The sequence below is a fragment of the Mytilus edulis genome, chromosome 1 (genome assembly GCF_963676685.1).
Source record: "Mytilus edulis chromosome 1, xbMytEdul2.2, whole genome shotgun sequence".
NCBI lineage: Eukaryota > Metazoa > Mollusca > Bivalvia > Mytilida > Mytilidae > Mytilus > Mytilus edulis.
In genome coordinates, this window is record NC_092344.1 from 101459088 (window position 1) to 101482902 (window position 23815).

The 23815-nt window shown below is 31.7% G+C and overlaps 2 protein-coding genes and 1 long non-coding RNA gene across 3 annotated transcripts; all 3 read right to left on the reverse strand.

The window, feature by feature from the left end:
* Positions 1 to 731: 731 nt before the first annotated feature.
* Positions 732 to 3694, reverse strand: LOC139520339 (uncharacterized). Its single transcript, XM_071312902.1, has 3 exons — positions 3428 to 3694; positions 1316 to 1529; positions 732 to 1008 (listed from the first exon to the last, which is right to left on the reverse strand). Exons 1-3 carry the CDS (start codon positions 3476 to 3478, stop codon positions 857 to 859), a joined length of 417 nt encoding a protein of 138 aa, XP_071169003.1. The 5' UTR covers positions 3479 to 3694; the 3' UTR covers positions 732 to 856.
* Positions 3695 to 5804: 2110 nt separating this feature from the next.
* Positions 5805 to 9638, reverse strand: LOC139494790 (uncharacterized). Its single transcript, XM_071282999.1, has 2 exons — positions 8472 to 9638; positions 5805 to 5873 (listed from the first exon to the last, which is right to left on the reverse strand). Exons 1-2 carry the CDS (start codon positions 9636 to 9638, stop codon positions 5805 to 5807), a joined length of 1236 nt encoding a protein of 411 aa, XP_071139100.1.
* A 383-nt stretch (positions 9639 to 10021) lies between these two features.
* LOC139516156 (uncharacterized) lies at positions 10022 to 16500 on the reverse strand. The gene is made up of 2 exons (XR_011662920.1): positions 11057 to 16500; positions 10022 to 10986 (listed from the first exon to the last, which is right to left on the reverse strand). It is a non-coding gene; the product is annotated as an uncharacterized lncRNA (long non-coding RNA).
* Positions 16501 to 23815: the final 7315 nt, after the last annotated feature.

Below are 23815 nucleotides of genomic sequence, written 5' to 3' on the forward strand. Positions count from 1 at the left end.
ATCTTCTTTTCATAATACCGAAGGGTTGCTTTCACAGATAGATTTCTCATCTTTATGTAAGATGTTGTTTGCAGTTTCAATAACACATCGACAAAGACAAAAATATTAGAATGAATCTGCTCGTTTATGTGGGCATGAAAAGACTAATCTAATATAAATTCAAATATTTATGATTTACCAGGTAAATTTCCGGAAAAGTAATAATTACAAATTGCGGAAAAGTATACTTTACTACATTGCGTTTACTTTACTACATTGGTTAGAGGTATAGGGGGAGGGTTGAGATCTCACAAACATGTTTAACCCCGCCGCATTTTTGCGCCTGTCCCAAGTCAGGAGCCTCTGGCCTTTGTTAGTCTTGTATTATTTTAATTTTAGTTTCTTGTGTACAATTTGCAAATTTGTATGGCGTTCATTATCACTGGACTAGTATATATTTGTTTAGGGGCCAGCTGAAGGACGCCTCCGGGTGTGGGAATTTCTCGCTACATTGAAGACCTGTTGGTGACCCTCTGCTGTTGTTATTTATTTGGTCTGGTTGTTGTCTCTTTGACACATTCCCCATTTCCATTCTCAATTTTATTTGAATTTGCGAAAACGTCACATTGGGACTTTGAAAAATTACCGGAAATGCAATACGCCCTCTTTTTTAAATAAACTATCAGACAGGTAAGACTATATATCAGAAAAGGTAGAAAACATTGATTTTTCGATGTTTATTTGACAATTTTGATCGTTTTAAACGGAGCTCCACCATTGTAAGGAAAACGTTTGGATGCATATATCTTTCTCATTATTTTATTGGTTCATATTTACATACAGAATGTTTTAGCTACCAAAACTTGAAGCAGAAACGTTATATAGTAACATAAGAGTTCATCAAAGTTTCCATCAAGCAACTTATAATTTTGCAAATGTCGGAGCCCCGCTTGAGTCTCCTGAATGACCAAATTATTAGAAAACCGGTAAGTTCCGTTCCCACACTGTGAAGTTGTGTATCTTCTTTACCTGAAACAAATATTTTGGGAAAATGATTTTTACAAACAAAATAAAACAGAAAGAGCACATTACATGTAGCATTACAAGATAAAGTTCCTGAGAAATTTTCATTTCATTCTAATAAGTGGTTCAAGAAAAGCTGTGGATACAAAAATTAATATGTAACATCCACCTTTTATAATCTTTTATATTTCGACCACTTTTTCTATATTTATTGTAAATTTGGCCTTTAATTTTCTTTTGTAACTTACCTCCCAAATTGTTCTCTATTCTTATCTTAGGCCAAAAACTTAATACAGTAAAATAGAGAACTCACTGTCAGATTTTGCAGTTCCTACTGTCATGACTGTCTCTGTGGATGTTCTTTGAAATTTTGAAGTTCCGAATGTCTCTGTGGATGTTCTTTGATATTTTGAAGTTCCTGCTGTCTCTGCGGATATTCTTTGAGATTTCGAAGTTCCTGCATGAGTATGCGTGTAAATCCCTCCAAATATTCCCTCAATCAAAGTTTGTGGCATAATGGCTATTATCTGTAATAAAAACAAAAAATATTTCATAAGGAAGAAAAAATCAGCCAGACGACAGGATATTAATAGAAATAGTTTGATGTCTGCATGTGTACACTATTAATTATCAAAAACAGTGGAGATAAATTTTAATATATTTAACTGTGTATGGAACATTGTAAGACAAATATACAATTTCATATAGATCTATACACTTAAACGAGAAAAACACCTGTTTTGGTCCCTACATCCCCAATAGTTCGGACCATAACCCCCGAAATAAATCCAAATCTTATTTTAGTGGTTATAAACCTTGTGTTGAAATTTTATTGATTTAAAAACGTTGTAATGAAATTTCAAAGAGACTAGAACAAACCCGCGAAATCGTGGGCATTCAGAGCGTAGTTTAAAGAATGTAAAGTGTTGTTTGAAGAATTTTGTAAAATATTGAATGACTGGAGAATTTCAGCAAAAGTGTCATAGGTTATTGGGGACAGGGAAATGTTTTTTTTTATCCCTCCTCCTTTATTTTCCAAAATTCCCAATTTTTGGTTTTCTATCAATTTCAATATGAACATACCTTTAGTATGTTATGAACATTTAAGTAAGGAGCCTGTAATTCAGGGGTTGTCGTTTGTTTTTTGTACATAAATAAGGCCGCTAGTTTTCTCGTTTCAATTTCGGGGCCCTTTAAAGCTGAGTATGCGGTATGGGCTTTGCTTGTTGTTGATGGCCGTACGGTGACCTATAGTTGTTAATTTCTGTGTCATTTTGGTCTCTTGTGGAAAGTTGTCTCCACATGGCAATCATACCTCATCTTCTTCTTTTTTGTAATCAATGAATTTTGTAAAAGATTTAATGACTGGAGAATTTCAGAAAAGGTATCAAAAGTTCACATGAATAATTTTAGCGCTTATCTGGATATTATTAACATTCATTGGTCTCTTGTGGAGAGTTGTCTCAACATGGCACATCTTCTTTTTTTTTGTAATCAATGAATTTTGTAAAAGATTTAATGACTGGAGAATTTCAAAAAAGGTATCAAAAGTTCTCATGAATAAATTTAGCGCTTATCTGGATATTATGAACATTCATTGCTACAATTCTAAGTTTACTAATCGATCCATGGTGGTCATTGATATAGTATACAGACCCTCTATTTAATAAACTCTGTGACCGCCGTGCATAGTAAACTTGAAAATGATAGCAGATATAATTAAAATGCACCTTATTCGTAGTATATGTATGTTCAAAGTACACAAAAAACCGCAAACCGGAAGTATAATCTGACTTATAATTTCGTCCAATGACGGGACAATATCCGGATGCCTTTTTTCTCGTTTTTTCTCTAAAATAACTCAATCTGAATAATCATATGAATGGATGACAAATGCGACTATGCACTGTACCTATAAGACACAGAGGCGTGTTGATTAATTTATTGTGGAAAGAAGAGAAGCGACACCCAAGATGAGGTCTTCTCGTTTAATAGTATAGATGTCAATCTTTTTACCATTACTAAAGGTTGAAACATTTTTTTTAACCAATGTCCACAGATGACAACAACAGAATGATACCAGTGTTTTTTGTAGTCGTATAAAACAGTTAATGTAACAGTACTTTAAATGAATGACTGGCTTGTGTTAAAATTTCAATTGATAATTTTTAGACTACAGTGGCAGATCCGGAAATTTTCATAAGTTGTGGCTTTTGACTGCCTTAGAGGGGGCCTGCTCAATTGATGCTTCAGTGATTCCCTACATAAATAACCAAATGTTTCTGACAAAACGCCCCCTTCCCTTAAATCCGTCACTGGACTATGTTACACGCGTACGTATGTAAAAAAATATTCTGTAGGATCATTAAATACCTATCAAATTTTATTACATACAAATGTATCTCTTGAAAGCAAAATAACTAACCTTTTGTTCAGTTTGTGTCAAGTCTTTTGGAGATGAACCTCCACCGGTCATTTGGATCTCTTTCCTTCTTTGTTGTTCTTTTTTCTTGGCAGCTGCCTGTAATTCCTGCCATTTCTTCCGAATTTGCTCCTTCCCTCTTTTAAAATTACTGTTTGCATTTATTCTGTAATGTACAAATGTATGTACAATAAAAAATAAATGTTACATTTTCATATATAGTTATCAAAGGTACCAGGATTATAATTTAGTACGCCAGACGCGCGTTTCGTTTACATTAGACTCATCAGTGACGCTCATATCAAAATATATACATAGTGCATTTTTAGGTGAAAAATTCACTGTAATTTGAAGTTTGAATTGATAACAATCTGACAAAGATCTAAGTTTAACCAAGCTGTTATGACTGCAGATTGTTTACTTAAAGCTAAACATTCCACATCATTGTTTTTCAATCATAAGTCATTGTTATTCAATCATAAGTTCATTACATAATACACAACAGTAATACAAAATTTGGCAGTGTTAAAATACTAATTAGCTGTTATTATACACAATTAACATATGATAAATACACGTAATCATCAAATTAAAAAAAAAACAAGAATGTGTCCAAAGTACACGGATGCCCACTCGCATTATCATTTTCCATGTTCAATGGACCGTGAAATTGGGAAAAAATATAATTTGGCATTAAAAGAAGAAAAATCATACAATAAAGAACATGTGTACTAAGTTTCAAGGTGATTTGACTTTAACTTCATCTAAAAATACCTTGACCAAAAACGTTAAACTGAAACTCGCACTTTCATTTTCTATGTTCAATGGACCTTGAAATTGGGGTCAAAAGTCTAATTTGGCATTAAATTAGAAATATCATATCATAAGAAACATGTGTACTTAGTTTTAAATTGATTGGACTTCAGCTTCATCAAAAACTACCTTGACCAAAAACTTTAACCTGAAACTTGAAGTTTCATTTTGTATGTTCAGTGGACCGTGAAATTGGGGTCAAGTCTAATTCGGCTTTAAAATTAGAAAGATCATATCACAAGGAACATGTGTACTAAGTTTCAAGTTGACTGGACTTCAGCTTCATCAAAAACTACCGTGACCGAAAACTTTAACCTGAAACTTGCACTTTTATTTTTTATGTTCAGTGGACAGTGAAATTGGGGTCAAAAGTCGAATTTAGCTTTAAAATTAGAAAGATCATATCATAAGGAATATATGTACTAAGTTTCAAGTTGATTGGACCTCAGCTTCATCAAAAACTACCTTGACCAAAAACTTTAACTTGAAGCGGGACGAACGGACGGACAGACGGGCGAAAGGACGCACAGACCAGAAAACATAATGCCCCTCTACTATCGTAGGTGGGGCATACAAATCAATTAATTAACCAATAATTCGTGGTGGACTAGTGCTTATAGTTAAAGGACACTCATACAATTTTTGTACAGAGACAAGAAGAAGTTATAAACTTACCAATTTTGTTGTGGAAATTTTTTGTTGTTTGGTCATATATATCATGTATATATAAAAAAATGTCTAATAATTCAACTGGAATTTGAATTAAAAAAAAAAGAGAGAACAAACAGACCGACGGGCCAATATGTCCCTTAAAATAGAGATGGATACATTTAGATATGCAAAACACTATTTAGATAAATCACACAGATTAATTAAAAAGGGAACTTTTAATAAAGTTGAAGATGAAGAACATGTTATATGGCAATGTCCCATTTATAATCTATTAATGGATTAATAATAAAGCCAATGTTTATAAATAAACTTATTCAGATATCAAAATGTGTTTATCATGTTTATAAGGAATTTTCATGAAATATACGATAGATTTATAATAAAATCAACGTTTATTGATATTTTTACTTATTCAAATATATATGTATATGAATTATTAAAAAGTTGATGGGTTGGTTCAATGACAAATAAATTTACTAGCCCCTCGGGCTACAGCGCCATGGTCATTTACTAGCCCGACACAAAAGTAACTAGTCTCGGGCTAGCGTTAGTGTCGAACCATGGGATTAATAATCAAGGCAACGTTTTGATTGATAAAATAGTTTGCCCATAGAGTCCTTTCGCCCTACTGAAAAATATAAATATTCAGGGCATTGAAGTCGAATAAACTTAATCAGATATTTCTACGGTATATATTCTTGAAATTTATGGAAATATGGAAATATTTTAATGGTTTATGGCTTGTTTATCATAATGATCATTAATTGTTCAACGACAAAATAATTCGGATCACTTATTATTGTGATATGTACTTGTCTTTTGGTGGATTAATACATACATTTTGTTTTGATAAAATATTCAGCTTGAAATTAATAAAACAATGATGTACGAACTGTTAATCTTGAGGGCGAACAGACCCGGATTCCTTTTTGCATGCCAAAGCAACACTTAATGGTGTCTTGTACTGAAAAAATCAACATACTTTTAATGGCATATAAGAAAGAACTGGTTCCCGGAACTTCGGATGTACCAAAAACAGGTACTTCAGATCTGACAAACAGACAAAATGTACCCTCTTTTTAAAATTTTGGTGCAGTTTTTTTAATATTTAAAATTGAAAGTCCAAAAGTGTTCTACAATGATCGCGCCAGTCCTTCAGCTTTCATTTGATGCCAAAAATACCAAAATATCCTACATATTTTGAAAGTTACACTCATGCGTAGGAACTATTTCGTGTTAAATATGTACTACTTTCTGGTGTGTGCTTTCTGGCCGGGCCCGAATAAGTGGTGTTACACCTGAAAGAAGACTGCGCCATTTTCGTTGTAAATAACCCCTGATTCACACCACCTGTTTTAGAGAGTTTCGTTTTACGCTACACTTACGATGATGCACAGTGCGTAACTGACGATCGACTTAGTCGTCCTTTACGATGCCTTTGTGAAACACACGTAACGGGAACGTAGAACCGCACGTCATATCCAACTATCTCCGTCATCACGTGACTATTACACTTCTGTTGTATATCATTAATGGCCGATAGATTATCAATGAAAGTGAACGGGGTACATAGATAAAACGGTCATAACTTTTTTGTTATAAAGTATATTTTTCCTTCCAACCCCGCGTTTTACAGTTTATAAATTTTTACAATTAAATATGTTTTAAGTTTCAGTTCAGAAATATGATTTCGTGCTTCGAAATAAGTTTGAAAATTGAGGTGACATAGCCACACAGCCTCCGTTGACATCTTCGTTAAAACTCGACAAAATTGCAATGGGACCTTTTTGTAAAATCAATTTTCTCAACTAATTTATTGTAACTTATATCCTTCCAACCTCTAAAAAGATCGACAACATATTTATCTAAAGTAAATGGCAAACAATATCAGTTCAGGTATTAAACTTTTTGCTTCGCAATTTGTTTGAAAATTTCATATTTTGGCAGTCTTCAGCAATATTTTCAAAATGGCGGACACTGTTGAAGGTTCATAACGACACGACATGCCGGTATTCATTTAGTTATAAATCAAAAAGTGATGTTTCAAATATTTATCAAAGTGTGTCTTTTTGTACTTAAGAAATTTCTTTTTTCACATGTTCTTCAATATAATTATTAGAAACAGTCTCTCACACTAAAAATAAAGACTTACATGCACCGACCATGCAGTTTAGAACATTGATAGCGTGGGGCGACATGGACATATATATTTTTGAAGATTTGTATGATGAAAATCGTAAAATTGTTAGATGCATGTCTTTTCAATAATTGTCTTACCTTAATGCAGCATAGATTTAAACATTATTTCCCTCTGTGAAAGTGGATACATGCTGTTTGTTTTGATAAAATTTCGAAGTTATAACAAAATGGCGACCAAATAATTTCAAACGTAGAGGATGTTCGACACTTAGTTTGCACATGCAAATAATTCAATAAGGTTTAACTGTTTGTATTGCAATTAAATATGACACGTTATTGTAACTCGTATGATTATTAAGGATAAAGCCAGATTGTGGAGATATTAATTAAGTCATCAACGTGATCAAACAAAACAAACATGGCAACGTGACCTAATCACGATGTAAATTTTGACAAGACTTTTTTTTTTTTTTTAAATTTTCATTTTTTTATTGAAATCTGTACATTTGTTAGTAATGAAAACATCGAATACCGGTACCTTATCCCGGCCTCGTTAATGTTAGCAATAGATCATGTAAATATATATGTGTTAGTATTTGTTAGTTCATTTTACAAAAAAATATATCAGCTGTAGTTACAATATAATACAACATTTTTCATTTGCAATAAAAAATAACATAATAAAAGTTCAAAAATAAGGACCACAAATACATGAATTCATCATATTAGAATAATCATTTTAACAAACATACAGATATTCAAGATTTTTTCGTTTTTTTAAGAATGGAAAATTTGAGGTTAAATTAATCAATTTAAATTAATCAAAATTTAAAATAAAGAAAAAAAAAGAAAAAATTAATACAGAAAAAAAAATAAAATAAAAATAAATATAATTTTCTGATGAATATTTGATGTAGCTTTTTTGATAGTTCAAAAATTAACATTCTATCATTTTTTTCACATATGAATTATAATAGGACTTTAATTACAATTGAAACAAATGAGTAAATAGAATCCACAATTTATTAAAACTCTCAAGTTTATTGTTTCTTACTGCTATACACTTCTCTAGATTATATAGATCTTTTAGTACTTTCTTCACAGCATGAATTGATAAAACTTTCTGGAAATATCTTGTATTATAAATATATTGTTTAAGACACAGAAAAATCAGGTTTGAAATTTCACCCTTGTATACATGTGAGACATCACCAAACAAAAAATTCTTTTTGGTGAATGAAATACTTATACCATTAGATAAAAACCATATATCTATTTCTTCTAATAAATTCTGGACATTTTCACAATTCCATAGTACATGTTCTATAGTTTCTATTTCTTCCTTACAAAAATTACATAGCTGGCTATTTATGACATTAATTTTACACAAAAATTTGTTTGTAGCTAATATTCTATGATTTACTCTAAACTGTAACCATTGTAATTTTGTGTTATTAGTAACTGCAAAAGGAAGTTTGAAAATTTCTCTCCATTCCAATTCATTAAGTTCCAAAATTTGATTCCACTTTTTCTCCCCATTAGGAACCACTTTAGGTATTAACATCCAATATATATCTTTAGTTCCCTTTTTCCTTTTTAAAATGGTTTGAACAAAAGAGGGAATAAAAGGTTCTGTGAGCTTATTATCTCCCCTTGAATACAGCATCTTTGTCTTATTTAATGCTGAAATGATACTATTATACATCATTATATTCCCAGAAATATCAAATTTGTCTTTTATTTTCCCATATGAGAGAAACTTTCCACTATTACTAATCACATCATTTACAAAAACAATACCTTTATTATACCAACTTCTATAAAATACATGTTTATTGTTGATATTTATATTCTTATTCATCCATAATGGACTAGCAAGAAAATATTCCCATGTAGAATTTATATCTTTATCTGCAAAATATTGCCATGCTTTAAATACATCAATCCAAAATTTATTTTTGACATTTGAAATAGTATTTGTTGTGTAACTATTTCCTAGTTTAAACAATTTTTCTTTATCCATATTTGTAAATAAAATAGTTGACCATTTACAGTTAGAACTAAACAATTTTCTTATCCATGTACATTTTAAAGCTATCATAAATAGATGAATATTTATCATCTGTAAACCACCATTCTTATAATCCATGTGTAACACTTCTTTTTTAACTCTATGAACTGGTGAGTTCCATAAAAAATAATAAATAGCATCATTAATTTTCTTAATCATCTCAGCATTTGGGTTTGGTAATGTTAAAAAGAGATGATTAAGTATTGGAAGAATAAGAGTTTTAACCACAGATATTTTACCAATAACTGTTAAGTTTCTTTTAGACCATGTATTTATCAAATTTTTTATCTGATGATACCTATCAGTATAATTTAAGTTTAAAATTTTATCAAGATCAATATCAAAGTTTATCCCTAACAGCTTAAAAGAAGTTGACCCCCATGATAAATCTCTGTTCTGGCATAACATTTCTCTACTGTATTTTTTACTTCCTATCCATACTACTTGAGTTTTTGTAAAATTTATCCTTAGTCCAGAAAGTTTCGCATACCAATCTAGCTCTAATAAAGCTTCTTCCATAGATTCTTCACTTCCATCTAAAATCAGAGAGAAGTGTCATCTGCAAACTGAGATAGTTTATGTTCAACTTGAGAAATTTCTATACCCTGTATTTTCTTATTACCTCTAACCTTTGACAAGACTTAATATATATATATATTAGTATTATACGATTGTTTATGAAATCATTTTATGATAATATTTTATATCAACGAAAGGAAATCACGGATGGGTTGAAACAAAGATGCAATATCTATTTATTGTATATATATATATATACACACATAGATTGAAAGGGGGGCCTAGATAAAATGTAAGTGTACTTGTATTGTTTAAATCTGTATTCTCATTGTTTGACCTCATGATGTAATTAATGAATCCAACGAATAAACTATAAATCAAAATCACTAAAGAAATTATGTTTTATTTGGCTGTAAATTTGTCATGGCATTTATTGCAAGAAAGAAACACAATCAACTTGTCAATCAAAACTTGATGACGATTGAATTACTGAAGAGCGATCCAGCAGTAACAAAGTTATATCAGGAGCCACTGGGTAGTCCATAGCAGCTTAAAGTAAATTCCGCCTGTCCATTCACAATACAAAAAAGCTCCAAACTCAGTCTGTTATATATGCCATGACGCTGGTTCTATAATCATTCTTCCAAAACTGAAACGATAAATGAAAAGCAGCAGAAAATATTCATAATGGGGAAAAGGGAGGGCGGGTAAATTCTATAGCTTTGTTCAAGCTCCGTGTAAGGTTTGAATTCAAATGACCAAACCACACGAGGTAAATTGCACGGACTAACATTTCGCGGGCTAAACTAATTAGCATATTAAAGTGACCAGTATAAAATGAATCGAACACACCGTCAATTTAAATCAATAATAGGCATACCAAGTTATATAATTACAATAACTGAATTTAATTATTATTGAATTAAATTCTATTATTGTATATATATATATATACACACATAGATTGAAAGGGGGGCCTAGATAAAATGTAAGTGTACTTGTATTGTTTAAATCTGTATTCTCATTGTTTGACCTCATGATGTAATTAATGAATCCAACGAATAAACTATAAATCAAAATCACTAAAGAAATTATGTTTTATTTGGCTGTAAATTTGTCATGGCATTTATTGCAAGAAAGAAACACAATCAACTTGTCAATCAAAACTTGATGACGATTGAATTACTGAAGAGCGATCCAGCAGTAACAAAGTTATATCAGGAGCCACTGGGTAGTCCATAGCAGCTTAAAGTAAATTCCGCCAAAATTACAAGTTGAGTAACTAGTTGCACAACTTGTAATCCGCCATAAAATTTACCGCATGACAAATTTAACAGCAAGAATCAACCTCAATCAACTTCAACATCATTATCAACTTCGATGTCATTATCAACTTCAACATCATAATCAATTTCAACATCAACAATATTAACAACATCATTATCAACTCAACATCATTATCAACTTCAACATTATTATCAACTGAAATATTACCAACTTCAACATTATTATCAACTTCAATATTATCAACTTCAATATTGTCAACTTCAATATTGTCAACTTCAATAATATTATCAACTTCAACATTATTATCAACTTCAATATTATCAACTTCAATATTATCAACTTCAACATTATTATCAACTTCAATATTATCAACTTCAACATTATTATCAACTTCAACATTATTATCAACTTCAACACAAACATCAAAAACTTCAACATCAACTTAAATTCAATACTTTGAACTTCATTAAATTGATATTCATGTGGCAACATCAACATAAACTTCAGCTAAAATGCAATACTGTCAACATCTAAGCTATGTTATTCATTGTAAGGGAAAACCAAACAATGAGGAAATTTAAAGAAAATATATACATAACATTTTCAGAGCTCCTTGAATCTGATTTAGGAATACACCCAACTATCTCTAATCCGAACGATGCACCTATAAGCTTAATATATGACAGCTCCTATGACAATAAAAGAGCCAATTACCCAAATATCTTTCAGGTACCCTGAAAATAAGTGTTTCAACTATACAAGGTTTGTTCTTACATAACCTTTTTAAAGTGTATGAAAATGTCCATCGTCTTTGTGTCTCAGCAATGTAGTCCGACATCAACCGGACAGGACAAATTGAAGTAGTTTATTCTTTTCCAGAATTGTCGTTACTGAATTACCCAGCTGATCTGTTTTCTAAGAAGGAACTTTTATAATAAGTGACCCTGATCATGAATAAGCATCAAATTATATCTTCGATCGTTTTACAATAAGATTTTCATTAAAACTTGAATTTGCAATTTCTCCAAAACTAAGAAACCCAAAATTCTAGCTGAAAATGAAGCTTTGAATAAACATGTTTCATATACTGAATAAAAAACTAAATTAAGCGCATCTAAAAGTCTAGTTAATATACCAATAGTAATAGGCTTACGACAGACGTGTCGCTTATGTCACTGAGCAACTTTTGAACAATAAAAGAATGAGTGTTGTCCAATAAACCATTGATCTTATGATTAAACCTAATGCCTGAAAGGTACGCATTCCCAGTGGAATAAGAATATTCATCCTTAAACATGTCAGCTACTATTAACTAAATGTGAAACGGGGCATGGCCATACGTCATACAGGTTTAGTTTATGTTTAAAGTTTGAAATTAATTTAGTCCATTTGATACGTGAGCCAAGTATTTGAATAACTCTTGCACTACCGATAAAGAGATTTAAAACAGAACTCGACAACCACTTGTCACCCAAAATATAAGAAATGCCATTATAATTTCAAAATTATTTTCCAAACACGTAGATTAGAAATAGGTCGATAATAAAAAGGCCCCGCAATTCTACCATTTTTCAATTCACTCATGATTTTTCCAAGCTAAATTTGGATCTTGTAAAACAGACTATGTTTTGCTTGTATGATGTGCTCGAAAACCATATTTAAAACCACTATATAATAAATTTGCCAATAATTTAACGGGGTAGTCAGTCAACATATTCCCTTAAACCGTAGTATTAACAGGGGAACAACCAAAAATACCAAATATCATACGGTGATTGCAAGCTGTAAACAAAATTATAAAATTTGAAATGATTAAATTGCATCCGTGGAACATTTGCCTGCTGACAGGGAAATCTTTAATTCTTTATCGAAAAACGAGTATTTGGGTTAAAACTTCCATGTGTATTCAAAAACCTGTTTGACTGCTCTAGCACTGGACTGATACCTTGATGCAAAATTGTTCGCATCAGGTGCCCTAGGGTAGTTTTGATACCTAGGAGCAGAATAGTCCGAAGTTACAGAACTTCGAGGATTATTCTTGTTATATGAATAATTTGTACAGTACATCGAAGGATGGAACTGGCTACATCTTATACATGAATTCATGGCTGTATACACAATTCATACGAGTACAAACGGCCTTAAAATTATAATCGTAGCAAGGACTAATAACTGTGTGAGAAGTATAAGAAGATGTATGTGGAACATGATTTATGCCTACTGCAATAAACTGAAGCCAAAGCAGCCCATCAATGACGTCCCATGCACGCATATGATCACGAGCTTTTCTAAGTCGAAATTGCATGTCAAATTTATAAACGTTCTCAAAAGGTACACCCCCTTATAATCGTCATGTAGCTAATCAATTCATTTGCCAATTCCGGGAATCTTTGCAATAAAATTTTCATATAATTTAAAAACCCTTAGATACTGATTTACTTTTGAATATTTGTTTCTGTCAATTAAAATGTCCCCATCTTCATCAAAACCGAGCACTTTTTTCGGTTGATCAATATTTGAAACAAAATTTTTTGTAAAGTAATTGTGCCAAATCAACATATTCTAAATTCCATATTTGGTTTATAATTTTTTTTGGTACAAACACATCAACATCATTACTAGTAGGTATAACTAAAATCTCACCGTTTTGTACAGAATTACGAGCTGTGGGCTGCCCTGGGTGTACACGTCCCTGATCAGGAACTTGTTGTTCAGCAGGCTGCTGAGGAAGTTTGAAGTTCAAATGAGTTGTGGTTGTAGAATTGGTTGTAGTGGTACAAACGGCTGTTGTGGTAATAACTGCTGTTGTGGTAATAACTGCTGTTGTGGTTATAACTGATGTGGTGGCAATAACTGATGTGGTGGCATTAATGGCTGTTGTGGTGGCATTAATGGCTGTTGTGGTGGTATTAATGGCTGTTGTGGTGGCATTAACGACTGTTGTGGAATGGCTATATTATGTCTTATAATTTCACTTCTCTTTGGGCGAAGCCTTCTGTTTACCGGTAGCTGTATTTGATTTTGCCTACGTACAGCACGGTTTGGCAGCACCCTCTCCCCTTTTCCATTCGGCATACTGGCTTAAACAAATAATTACAATGTTAGTCAATGCATTAGTAAAATAGTATATCATTTGTCAATGTTACATCCCTTAATTAAACAATTGAATCAATATTGAAATACAAATATTTCAATTTTTACCATTGACTAATTAGTATTAAGATACAATGGCAATAACCAAAGTAGAAAAAACCGCAAATGCTTGATTGTGGCTGTCTATGTCCAGTAGCAGATATTTCAAGTATATTCATAATGATAATATCATATTGATAACGAAAGTTATAAAAGAAAATAATTATTGTATCTACCGAATATCAATTGAAGAGGCCTTCGTTAAAGAGAAATATTCGTATCCTATAATCGACTATAATACATGAAAACTATGAAACAATTAAATCGAAAAGTATATATATTTAAATAGTCAACTAACATCCTTGATGGCTCGTTAAAGTTTACAAAAAGTAATGATTCATTAGGTACGGAAAGTGATTTTTTTTTTTTTTTTTTTTTTTTTAATCAACTGATCTAAGAAAACTTTACCTCATTTTAAAGGCATTGTGAAGACATTTTCAAAACAGTTTCACTTTTATCAATACACATAATAACAACGAAGAAAAAGCAAATTTTCAAAATAGTAATTTTTTACTACTCTGGAAAAACTCTCTTTAAAAATTAATAATATATATATATTATATTTTTTTTTTCTTTATTTTTTTTTAATCATTTGGGTTATAGCTTTTGTTTATTTTGCTTCTTTTACATCTTGTTAGTCAATTTCAATCCTCCATATTAAGTTTTTTGGTCAAAATAGAAGCTTAAAGCATGAAAATGTCAACCACTCTCATGAAATTCTATCGTCCAAAGTCACATAACATCACGATTTTTATATATTCCTTTTTTCAGAGCATCAGTTGGTATATTGAAAATGTAAAGTAAAACTTTATTAACATTTGAATGTAAAAAAAACAAAATATGAAATATTACTCTTTATATACAAATGTATATGTTTGTGTGTGTGTATAAAAAAGATGTGGTATGATTGCCAATGAGACAACTCTCCGCAACAGACCAAATGATACAGAAATTAACAACTATAGGTCACCGTATAGCCTTCAACAATGGGCAAAGCCCATACCGCATAGTCAGCTATAAAAGGCCCGAAATGACAAATGTAAAAAAGTTCAAACGAGAAAACTAACGGCCTAATTTATGTACAAAAATGAACGAAAAACAAATATTTAACACATCTACAAACAAAAACCACTGAATTACAGGCTCCTGACTTTGGACAGGCACATACATAAAGAATGGTGGGGTTAAACATGTTAGCAGGCGCCCAATCCCCCCCTGACCTGTGACAGTACAACATAAGAACAAACTATAAAAATCAGTTGTACCATGAGAGACAAGAAAAGTTTTGAAATATGTCATCTGTCTTTGTATTGTCATGGTAGTTTTAGAATGTTCCCTTTTCATTAACATTTAATGAAATATTTTTATTCTTATATAGCATGTATAGTGAATGCTTATAAATAAAGATAAACAACAACCTTTTAACAATTATGGGAAAATACCTGTTGCACTGAAAAACAATGAAAATAATATAACATTATTTTTATTCCAGAAATTTCAAACATATAATTATGTCAGATCACTGTATTAAAATACTTGTATGTATAAAAGTAAAGTAAATTCATATCTGTATATCAGTTACAATATTTATACAGTGAAATCTGTAAACCAATCTCATTCAGGACTGAAGTTCAAAATGCATTGAATGTGAATAGCATTCGTTGCCATATCTAGATTCATAGATTGTTTTCTTTATGTCCAGTGGCACCTATTTCATGCATATTGAGGACTAAAAAGAATTTATATATACATTTATGTTGAAATTAATATGTGGCTTACTCACCGGTTACTTCGCGCTGCAAGATTTGGATTTGGATTAAGAATAAATAACATGGTAAATGTTCATTAGCGTATTAAGACAGTTAAACAATTAGATATACCAACTCGCACAAAAAGTATATCCATCTACTCAATTTACAAATATAAATATAAAATAATATCCAAGAAAAGATTGGCAATTTACGCAATGATAGAATTCAAATTCAGTTATAACACCTAAGAAAAAGTTCACGACTATTTAAAGCATTTAACAAAGTTAAAATTATTTAAGAAAGAAAAACAAGATTAACAGTTTAAATTGTTGAGCTATTATTTTTTATAAAATGTTGCTTAATTCTAAAACTAAAAAAGAATACTCATCTTTTCTTCTGTGTTTTAAATTCTATAGCTTTGTTCAAGCTCCGTGTAAGGTTTGAATTCAAATGACCAAACCACACGAGGTAAATTGCACGGACTAACATTTCGCGGGCTAAACTAATTAGCATATTAAAGTGACCAGTATAAAATGAATCGAACACACCGTCAATTTAAATCAATAATAGGCATACCAAGTTATATAATTACAATAACTGAATTTAATTATTATTGAATTAAATTCTAATATATTTATTTTGAAATTATTACTTGGGTAACCAGTACATTTTACATAACCATAATTAAACCAGTCACATACAGAGTTATCGAACCTAATTATGACTGGAATAGTTGCATATGAAACGGATCGTAAACTTATACGATGATCGTAAGTTAAGAAGGCTTTATGAAACGGCGGCCTTGTTTATTTCGGTCATGAGGGATGTTGTTATATTTTCTCTACTGACCTCCTGATTTTTATTTTCATTATAGCTTTGACGAAAATTATTACCAATAATCATTTTAATCGTAATTGACATACAAGCAATATTATCCAATTGACCTTTTTGTCATATTAAGCAGCATGAACAATATCTGATCAATTTCCCTAGGTATAGTAATTTGAATATCAAATACTGATATGTGCTGGTCATTTAACCAACTTTGTCCATTAGATCATAAATTTGTCAGATTAACTTGTCAAGAAAGGAATATGTTTAAGGCTAAGCAAATACAAATGTTTGTAAAATTATTTTATATCACAGTTTCTATATTTATCTAGTAGTTAAACCAATCGTTTGATTAACATTTAAAATTGACAATCTTGAAAGATGCATGAAAAAAGTAAAATCACAAAAATACTGAACTCCGAGGAAAATTCAATCAGAAGTTCCCTAATCAAAAGGCAAAATCAAATGACAAAACACATCAAACGAATGGACAACTTTTATATTTCTGATTTGGTACAGGCATTTTCAAATGTAGAAAATGGTGGATTGAACCTGGTTTTATAGCCCTAAACCTCTCACTTGTATGACAGTCGCATCAAATTCCGTTTTATTAAAAACAATCCGTGAACAAAACAGACATACTAAAAAAAAATAGTCAAAATATGGGTACAGCAGTAATCACTGTAGTTACTATCTCAAAACAATCAATTACAAAAAAAACACACAAAAGCATCCAATTATAGTCACTGGACGTTATTTAAAGGCATTAAAGCATCAGTTAATATTGTATCGCAAGAGAAAATAATATGTTACTGCGAGCAAATAATTCTATATCTGTGTTTGTTTTGTTTATAGCCTATTGAATTAAGAGATTAAATACTTTAAATTCGGACGAGCAGACGAGGGAGAATATAATGTAAAATAATTATCGACTTAGGTGTAGTAACATCGTTGAAAGTGAAACGGAAGAAAAAAACATCGACACTCGCGATGACGCTATGTTTATCTCGACGTATTGTGTATTATTTTTCTAACTTCAAAAATTTATATGCCGACTTTTACTAATTTTAACTTTTAAGTCTTCTATTTGGATTTGTTCTATATTATTGAGGAATCTGTTATTAAATAAACTCATCATAGATACCAGGATTGAAATTTTATATTTACGCCAGACGCGCGTTTAGTCTACATAAGACTCATCAGTGACGCTCGAATAAAAAAATTGCTAAAAAGGCCAAATAAAGTACGAAGTTGAAGAGCATTGAGGACCAAAAATTCCTTAAAGTTTTGCCAAATACAGCTAAGGTAATCTATTCCCGAGTAACAGGAAAAAGATAGAAAAATATTTCAGACCATTAGATAAGATTAGATGTAGTACTACCATTTCTGTACGGATATTTTTTTAAAGAATAAAAGTAGCGTACACAAAATCGATTGAACGTTTCATTCGTTCTTACATGGGAACATTATATCTATATATATATTCCTGAACAACTGTCTTCCAGAACAGGGTCAGTTTTTGTAACTTTCTTTTCTGGCCTAAAATTTCTCTTCAACCATATAATGGTAATTTTCATTAACTTGTCAAATTAATAATGTTCGCATGTGATTAATCATTGTAATCCAGCAATCAGCTGATACCAGATATACGTCCCTGTATCCAGTGCTAGTATTAAAACCAAAAAATCAATTCTATGGATTAGCTTATTTATTCCTTCTCTTTTTATACATGTCAAAGACACGTTTTATGTAAATTTTGTCATAATGGACCAAATACTTGTATAAAATGTATTTTTATAAGTATTATCAATTACATCATACATTATTGAGACTTGTCCTTGTTAATAAAGTTGTTAAAGACATTTTTCGTATAAATGTAAATTGTAATTTTTCTAAACACGTGTTTTAAACATCTAAGTTTCAGTATTTACACACCAAAGTTTCTCTTTTGTGTCCTGTTTTGGATGTCGTGCAGAATTTATCTTTTTTCGCTCCTAAAGATTGCATAATATACTGGGGTCTCGAACGATAATTACTTTCGTACAAAAACCGTCAACATCTGACATATCCGTTTCCAAATAATGCACACACATCATAATTTGACCAGGAGAATGATTCGAATGTATTCTCCGGGAACCTTTGCAAAATTTCAATTCTGGTATCGAAGATGAGTTTATTTGCAAATTGTTTATAAAATTCTATATAAAATTGAATATTTCATTATAGAAAGTTTGTGAATGTGTACGGGGAATATACAGCTTTATTTATCTTCAGGATAAACTTGTTAACAGTTTTTTTTTTGTTGGTAACGAATTCAAGGTACCAACATTTTCCCGGTTAAATTCTCCAAACTTCAATAAGTCGGAACTATTTCCTCTGAAATTTAATGGAACCTCAATACTCAAAAAATATATTTTATAGACAATGAGTCGTAAGGTATCGTACTGGTTAAAAGTAAAATAACAAAAATACCGAACTTCAAAGAAAATTCAAAACGGAAAGTCTTGTAACAATTATCAAAACCGATTTTCAAGAAACATAGAGTTTAACCATACTTGACTTTTTTCGACCGAATTGGTGTTGCGCGTCTTGGATCTATGGAAGTGATCAACGAAACAGTCACTTGAATAAATGACGGTAATTCAACAGACAGGCGATTTCCTTGTTTTAAATGTTATACTTGAAAATAAAACAGTATACTAAAATATCAGTATTATTTGCCAACGAGTTAATTAACTGTGTTATTTTAGATTGCATGCAAGGAAATTATATTTCTAGACAAATCTAGAATAACTAGCATATTTAAGCAAAACTTGGAGAGGGGTGAAGATCTTTAAGTTACATAAATCTATAAATCATTTACAAAATATTCACTGGCGTTTGCAATTTGTGTATTTATTCAAGTAACTAAACAAATGATATAACGTCATTTGCAAATATTACATGCATTTTCAGGACAACAAACTGACAATTACAAATGTTAAGTTGATGTTCCGGAGTTCAGATCTAGAAAATTGGGCTGCTATTTGAAATTACGGTATCCCTCAGGCAAGATTTGGCTTTTAAAGTTATACATCATTTGTCAAATAGCTCTTCAACTGGTACTTATACATCCTTGGCTTTCAAATATTTGGCTTAAGAGTATTCCTGAAGAAGGTAAATTTAGAAAAGCGCATCGGACGGATGACATTTTCTAACGGGTAGTTATCAATTTTGTTCATAGAAACTGCAGAATTTGACTGCAGCAGGCCAACAACGATTCCGTTAAAATTTTCGATGATTCTTCAACACAGAGGGCGTGGTGCTAATCATATTCTAGCCAGCTAATTGATTAGATGTCCCCATTCCTACCGGCCGTGTCCGCGGATTTGTGCAATCCAAACAGCCGAACGATAATACACCGCTCGAAACGTTACACCCTCAATCGAGTTAATATATTAATTATGGCACCCTCAACGGAGTTGGGGTGACATATTGTTATTCTAAGTTTCCTTTTTTTTTTCTTATTATTTTTCTTCCACTTTTTTTGTCCAGCTTATATCTTGGAATTGGATGAACCAAATGTTATGGAACTATACCATAATGTTAACCAGCAGGTGCAGATTTGCAATCGGGGTATGGCATTTTCAAGATGGCCACCGTTACCATGGTGAAAAAAAGTGAAAAATAAAATTTTTGTTTTTGGTGAATAATTTGAGTATGCATGAACATAGAATCATCTAATTTTTATATATTGTTGGTGTCCACTATATACAAGTTTTAGGGGATTTTGAGAATCTTTTGGAACTACTACCTTGCCATGGAAACTAAATACATTTAACATTAAACCCTATGGGAAAACCTTAAAGTAGCATTTACTCCGTTAACAAGGAAGATCAAACTCAATGAAACTACATGGATATGCAACATGGCATGTTTCAAAATGGCACCTGTCTTTGGAATTTTGGAAATGGTAACCGTTACCATGGAAACAGCAAAAATTTCAAAAGTTTCAAATTGCTCCAATCTTCATGAAATTTTACAACAATGTTAATAGACATTTGTAGATGCGCTCTTTGACTTTGGAATTTTCAAAATGGCTGCCGCTCACCTGGCAATGGGGGAAGGGTGCCATCCGTTATTGCTAGCAATTACAAATCTATTTGTTATTTGCTTCTATTCCAGTTCCCAATGTTTAATGCACATGTATCAATTGCGAAAACAAATTTAAATAAATTCACAAGGTTGGTCGAAGTTCTCTTTGAGTATACAAGTTTTCGTCTAAAGTGAAATAATCAAGAAAGAAAAAAGTGGTGCAATTACTCACAAAATAGTGTCAACACGGAAATTGTTCAATAGATGACTATTGCTTTGGTACCTCATATCTAGATATATTCTTTGGCGTAAATAAGTGAAACCCACAGAGTAAAACTTTCTTAATACATTCAATGGTGCCTCTTATGAAATCCCAAGTTTTTTTTATGTAACTTTTGACAATACAAATCCTCACGTATTCAATTACTGTAACTTCCGGGGCTTCAAAATATTATTTGAGTTTAAGCATTCCGGTGACTGTAAATTCAGAAAAATGCTCTATGGACGCGTTACATATTAAAAAAAAGGTTGTTTTCGTTTTCTTACATAGTGTTGTGACCGCTGCTGATGATTATTAGTCCCCAATGGTAACATTCGACATAATGGATTAGATAAAGTCAACCTTAGTATACCGGTGTTAAACAATCATAAATCGATGGTATTTTTTCATGGAAATTGGCGCTTTTTTATGATTGATCTATTGGGTAGCTTTCAGTTTTCTAACATATATATAGAATAACCCAATTAAGCTGTTTGAGAAGCGAATAAGTCTCCTCTATTTCAATATCTGTTACAATGTCTTTTTCGTTTACTTCTTAGTAGCACTCTTTGTATGAATCCAGGATAATGTGTTTTTTAATTGATAAAACTTGGATTTTGGCCAGGGTGGACACTGTCCTTGTTGTTTATGGTTAGGTTCACGGTTTTCCTTGTCCAAAACTTTCCTCTCCTTTGTCTTCCTCTAAAAAAGAATCGGTTGAATTTAATAGAGTTCTTTCTAAGTGTCGAGTTAAGTTTATAAATGTTTTTGTTTGGAGCTTATTGTGTAAGAAGACTGTCCAGATTTTTGAAATTTTCTGGATGTTTGTGGGCTTTTCTCTTATTTCATGTAAAGATTGATATGACGTGGCAGTCAAACATTTTATTTCAGCTGAGAAATATTTGTTTACTGCTATCTTTTTCTATTGCCCTATTACCTCTGTGTCTCAATTCTATGAATATACCCTCTTATTTGGGTCAAGTCGCACGTTCGTGACCAAAAATAATCAACAATATGAGTGTGCCTTTGTAATGCCATCTTCGAGTAGATCCACCACTGCTTTTTCCTGCACCACTGATACACCAAGATTCGTTAGACAGTTATATTGTTTACATGCGTTTCTCAAGCAGAATCCCTCGCTGTCTAATATGGGAACTGTATACCTTATACCGGATGGTCTGTGGTGTGGCTGTTCTTTTATGTTTCTCTGCAACTTTCTCCTGCTCATCTGATTGTTAAGGTTTGGTGGTTGTCGTCCTGTCCTTGTATAGTGAGTTGAACTATTCCCGGTTTGTTTTGTATTTGGTTGTAAAGTTTACATAGGGGACAATACTACTGTATTTACCCGCCAGACGGTCAGAAACGGGCCAGGTTTTGTTTTCAATTTTAAAAAGTATCATGTATTACTGATGTTGATGCTTTCGTGTATTTATCGTTTGATTATACGTTAAGGATACTACTTATCACTTCTTATCAACTGTTTAAAAAAATGTCTGTGGGCTGTCAAAGGGGCGACTTTTCATTCCCAGCGGACTAAATCCTTATTCTGATCTGCAAAACTTAGGACAATATTACAAATAATAGAGTTTAGCTCTTTCGAAAGTTTGTGTTCACCAAGTAAAGATAAATTTCTGATGGAATATGGTCAACAATAACCATCAAATTTATTTCCTTCCAATACAACCTTGGATACACGAAGAACGTCAACACCATCCCATCCCAACACTAGTTTAGAATAAAAGATGACTTTCTTTAACCTTGTTTCAAACAAATTTGTTTTAAAAGCATATTTGCATTCGTTGCAATGCATGTCATCCTATTATAAACTGCCCTAATGGGCAGACATTTGAATTGCATTATCAAAGACCTGATGTTAATCCAACATTCATTCAGGTCACCTCAAAACAGACATCTCATTTAGGCAACCTGGTTCAAATCCAAATCAGATACCTGCTAATGCACTTATGGGACAATGGGCATACTCCCATAACAATTAACTGTTACAAGCATGTTTGGTACATTACCCGGTCAAAGTGGTTGCTGCTGAAATTCTTTTTGGTTTTTACATGGATTCAGACTTCAGTATACAGGCCCTCGCATTCATTCTTTTCCAAACAACAATATTTCAGTTTAACAAAAAAGTGTTGAGACTAATAACACATTTATCGTTCCAACTAGGTGAAAGTGTTAATTTAGTCATTGACCAGGTATATTGCAAGGTGAATTAAACTTCTCTAAACACTATTTTAGAGAGAAAAAAAGGTCAATGCGGTTTTTCATTATTACTGGCTAGAATTGATGTTATGTCGCCATTTCGGAATTTAATAGTAAATCCATCTGACTTTAGATTTTCTTTGAATTGAATTTAATGGTCATTTTACATAGACAAATCTCTTCCTTTTGGTTGATCAATCTCGTGTGGTTTATTTGAAAAGTTTGCTAATTTTCTTCAGCGGAATAGGTTTCTTTCAGTTGAATATTACTTAGATGACTTTTAATAGGTGCCAAATCATCTAGCCATTTAGTGGAAGATTTCGGCAATGCTTGCAATGAATTTGGGGGTTCCTATTACGCGGAAAATTAAAAAAAAATCTGACATTGTAATTTTAATGTTTTGTCTTCTTATGGTGGTTATTATTCCTCAGGAGAAATTTGAAAAACTGCAATCCATAGTTCTATATTACATAGGAAATTGATAATGTTGATGTCCATCCCATCTTCCCAAGCTTTATGATCTCATTGCAACAGTTAAGTGTAAAAAAAACATCACTATAAGGTTAGAA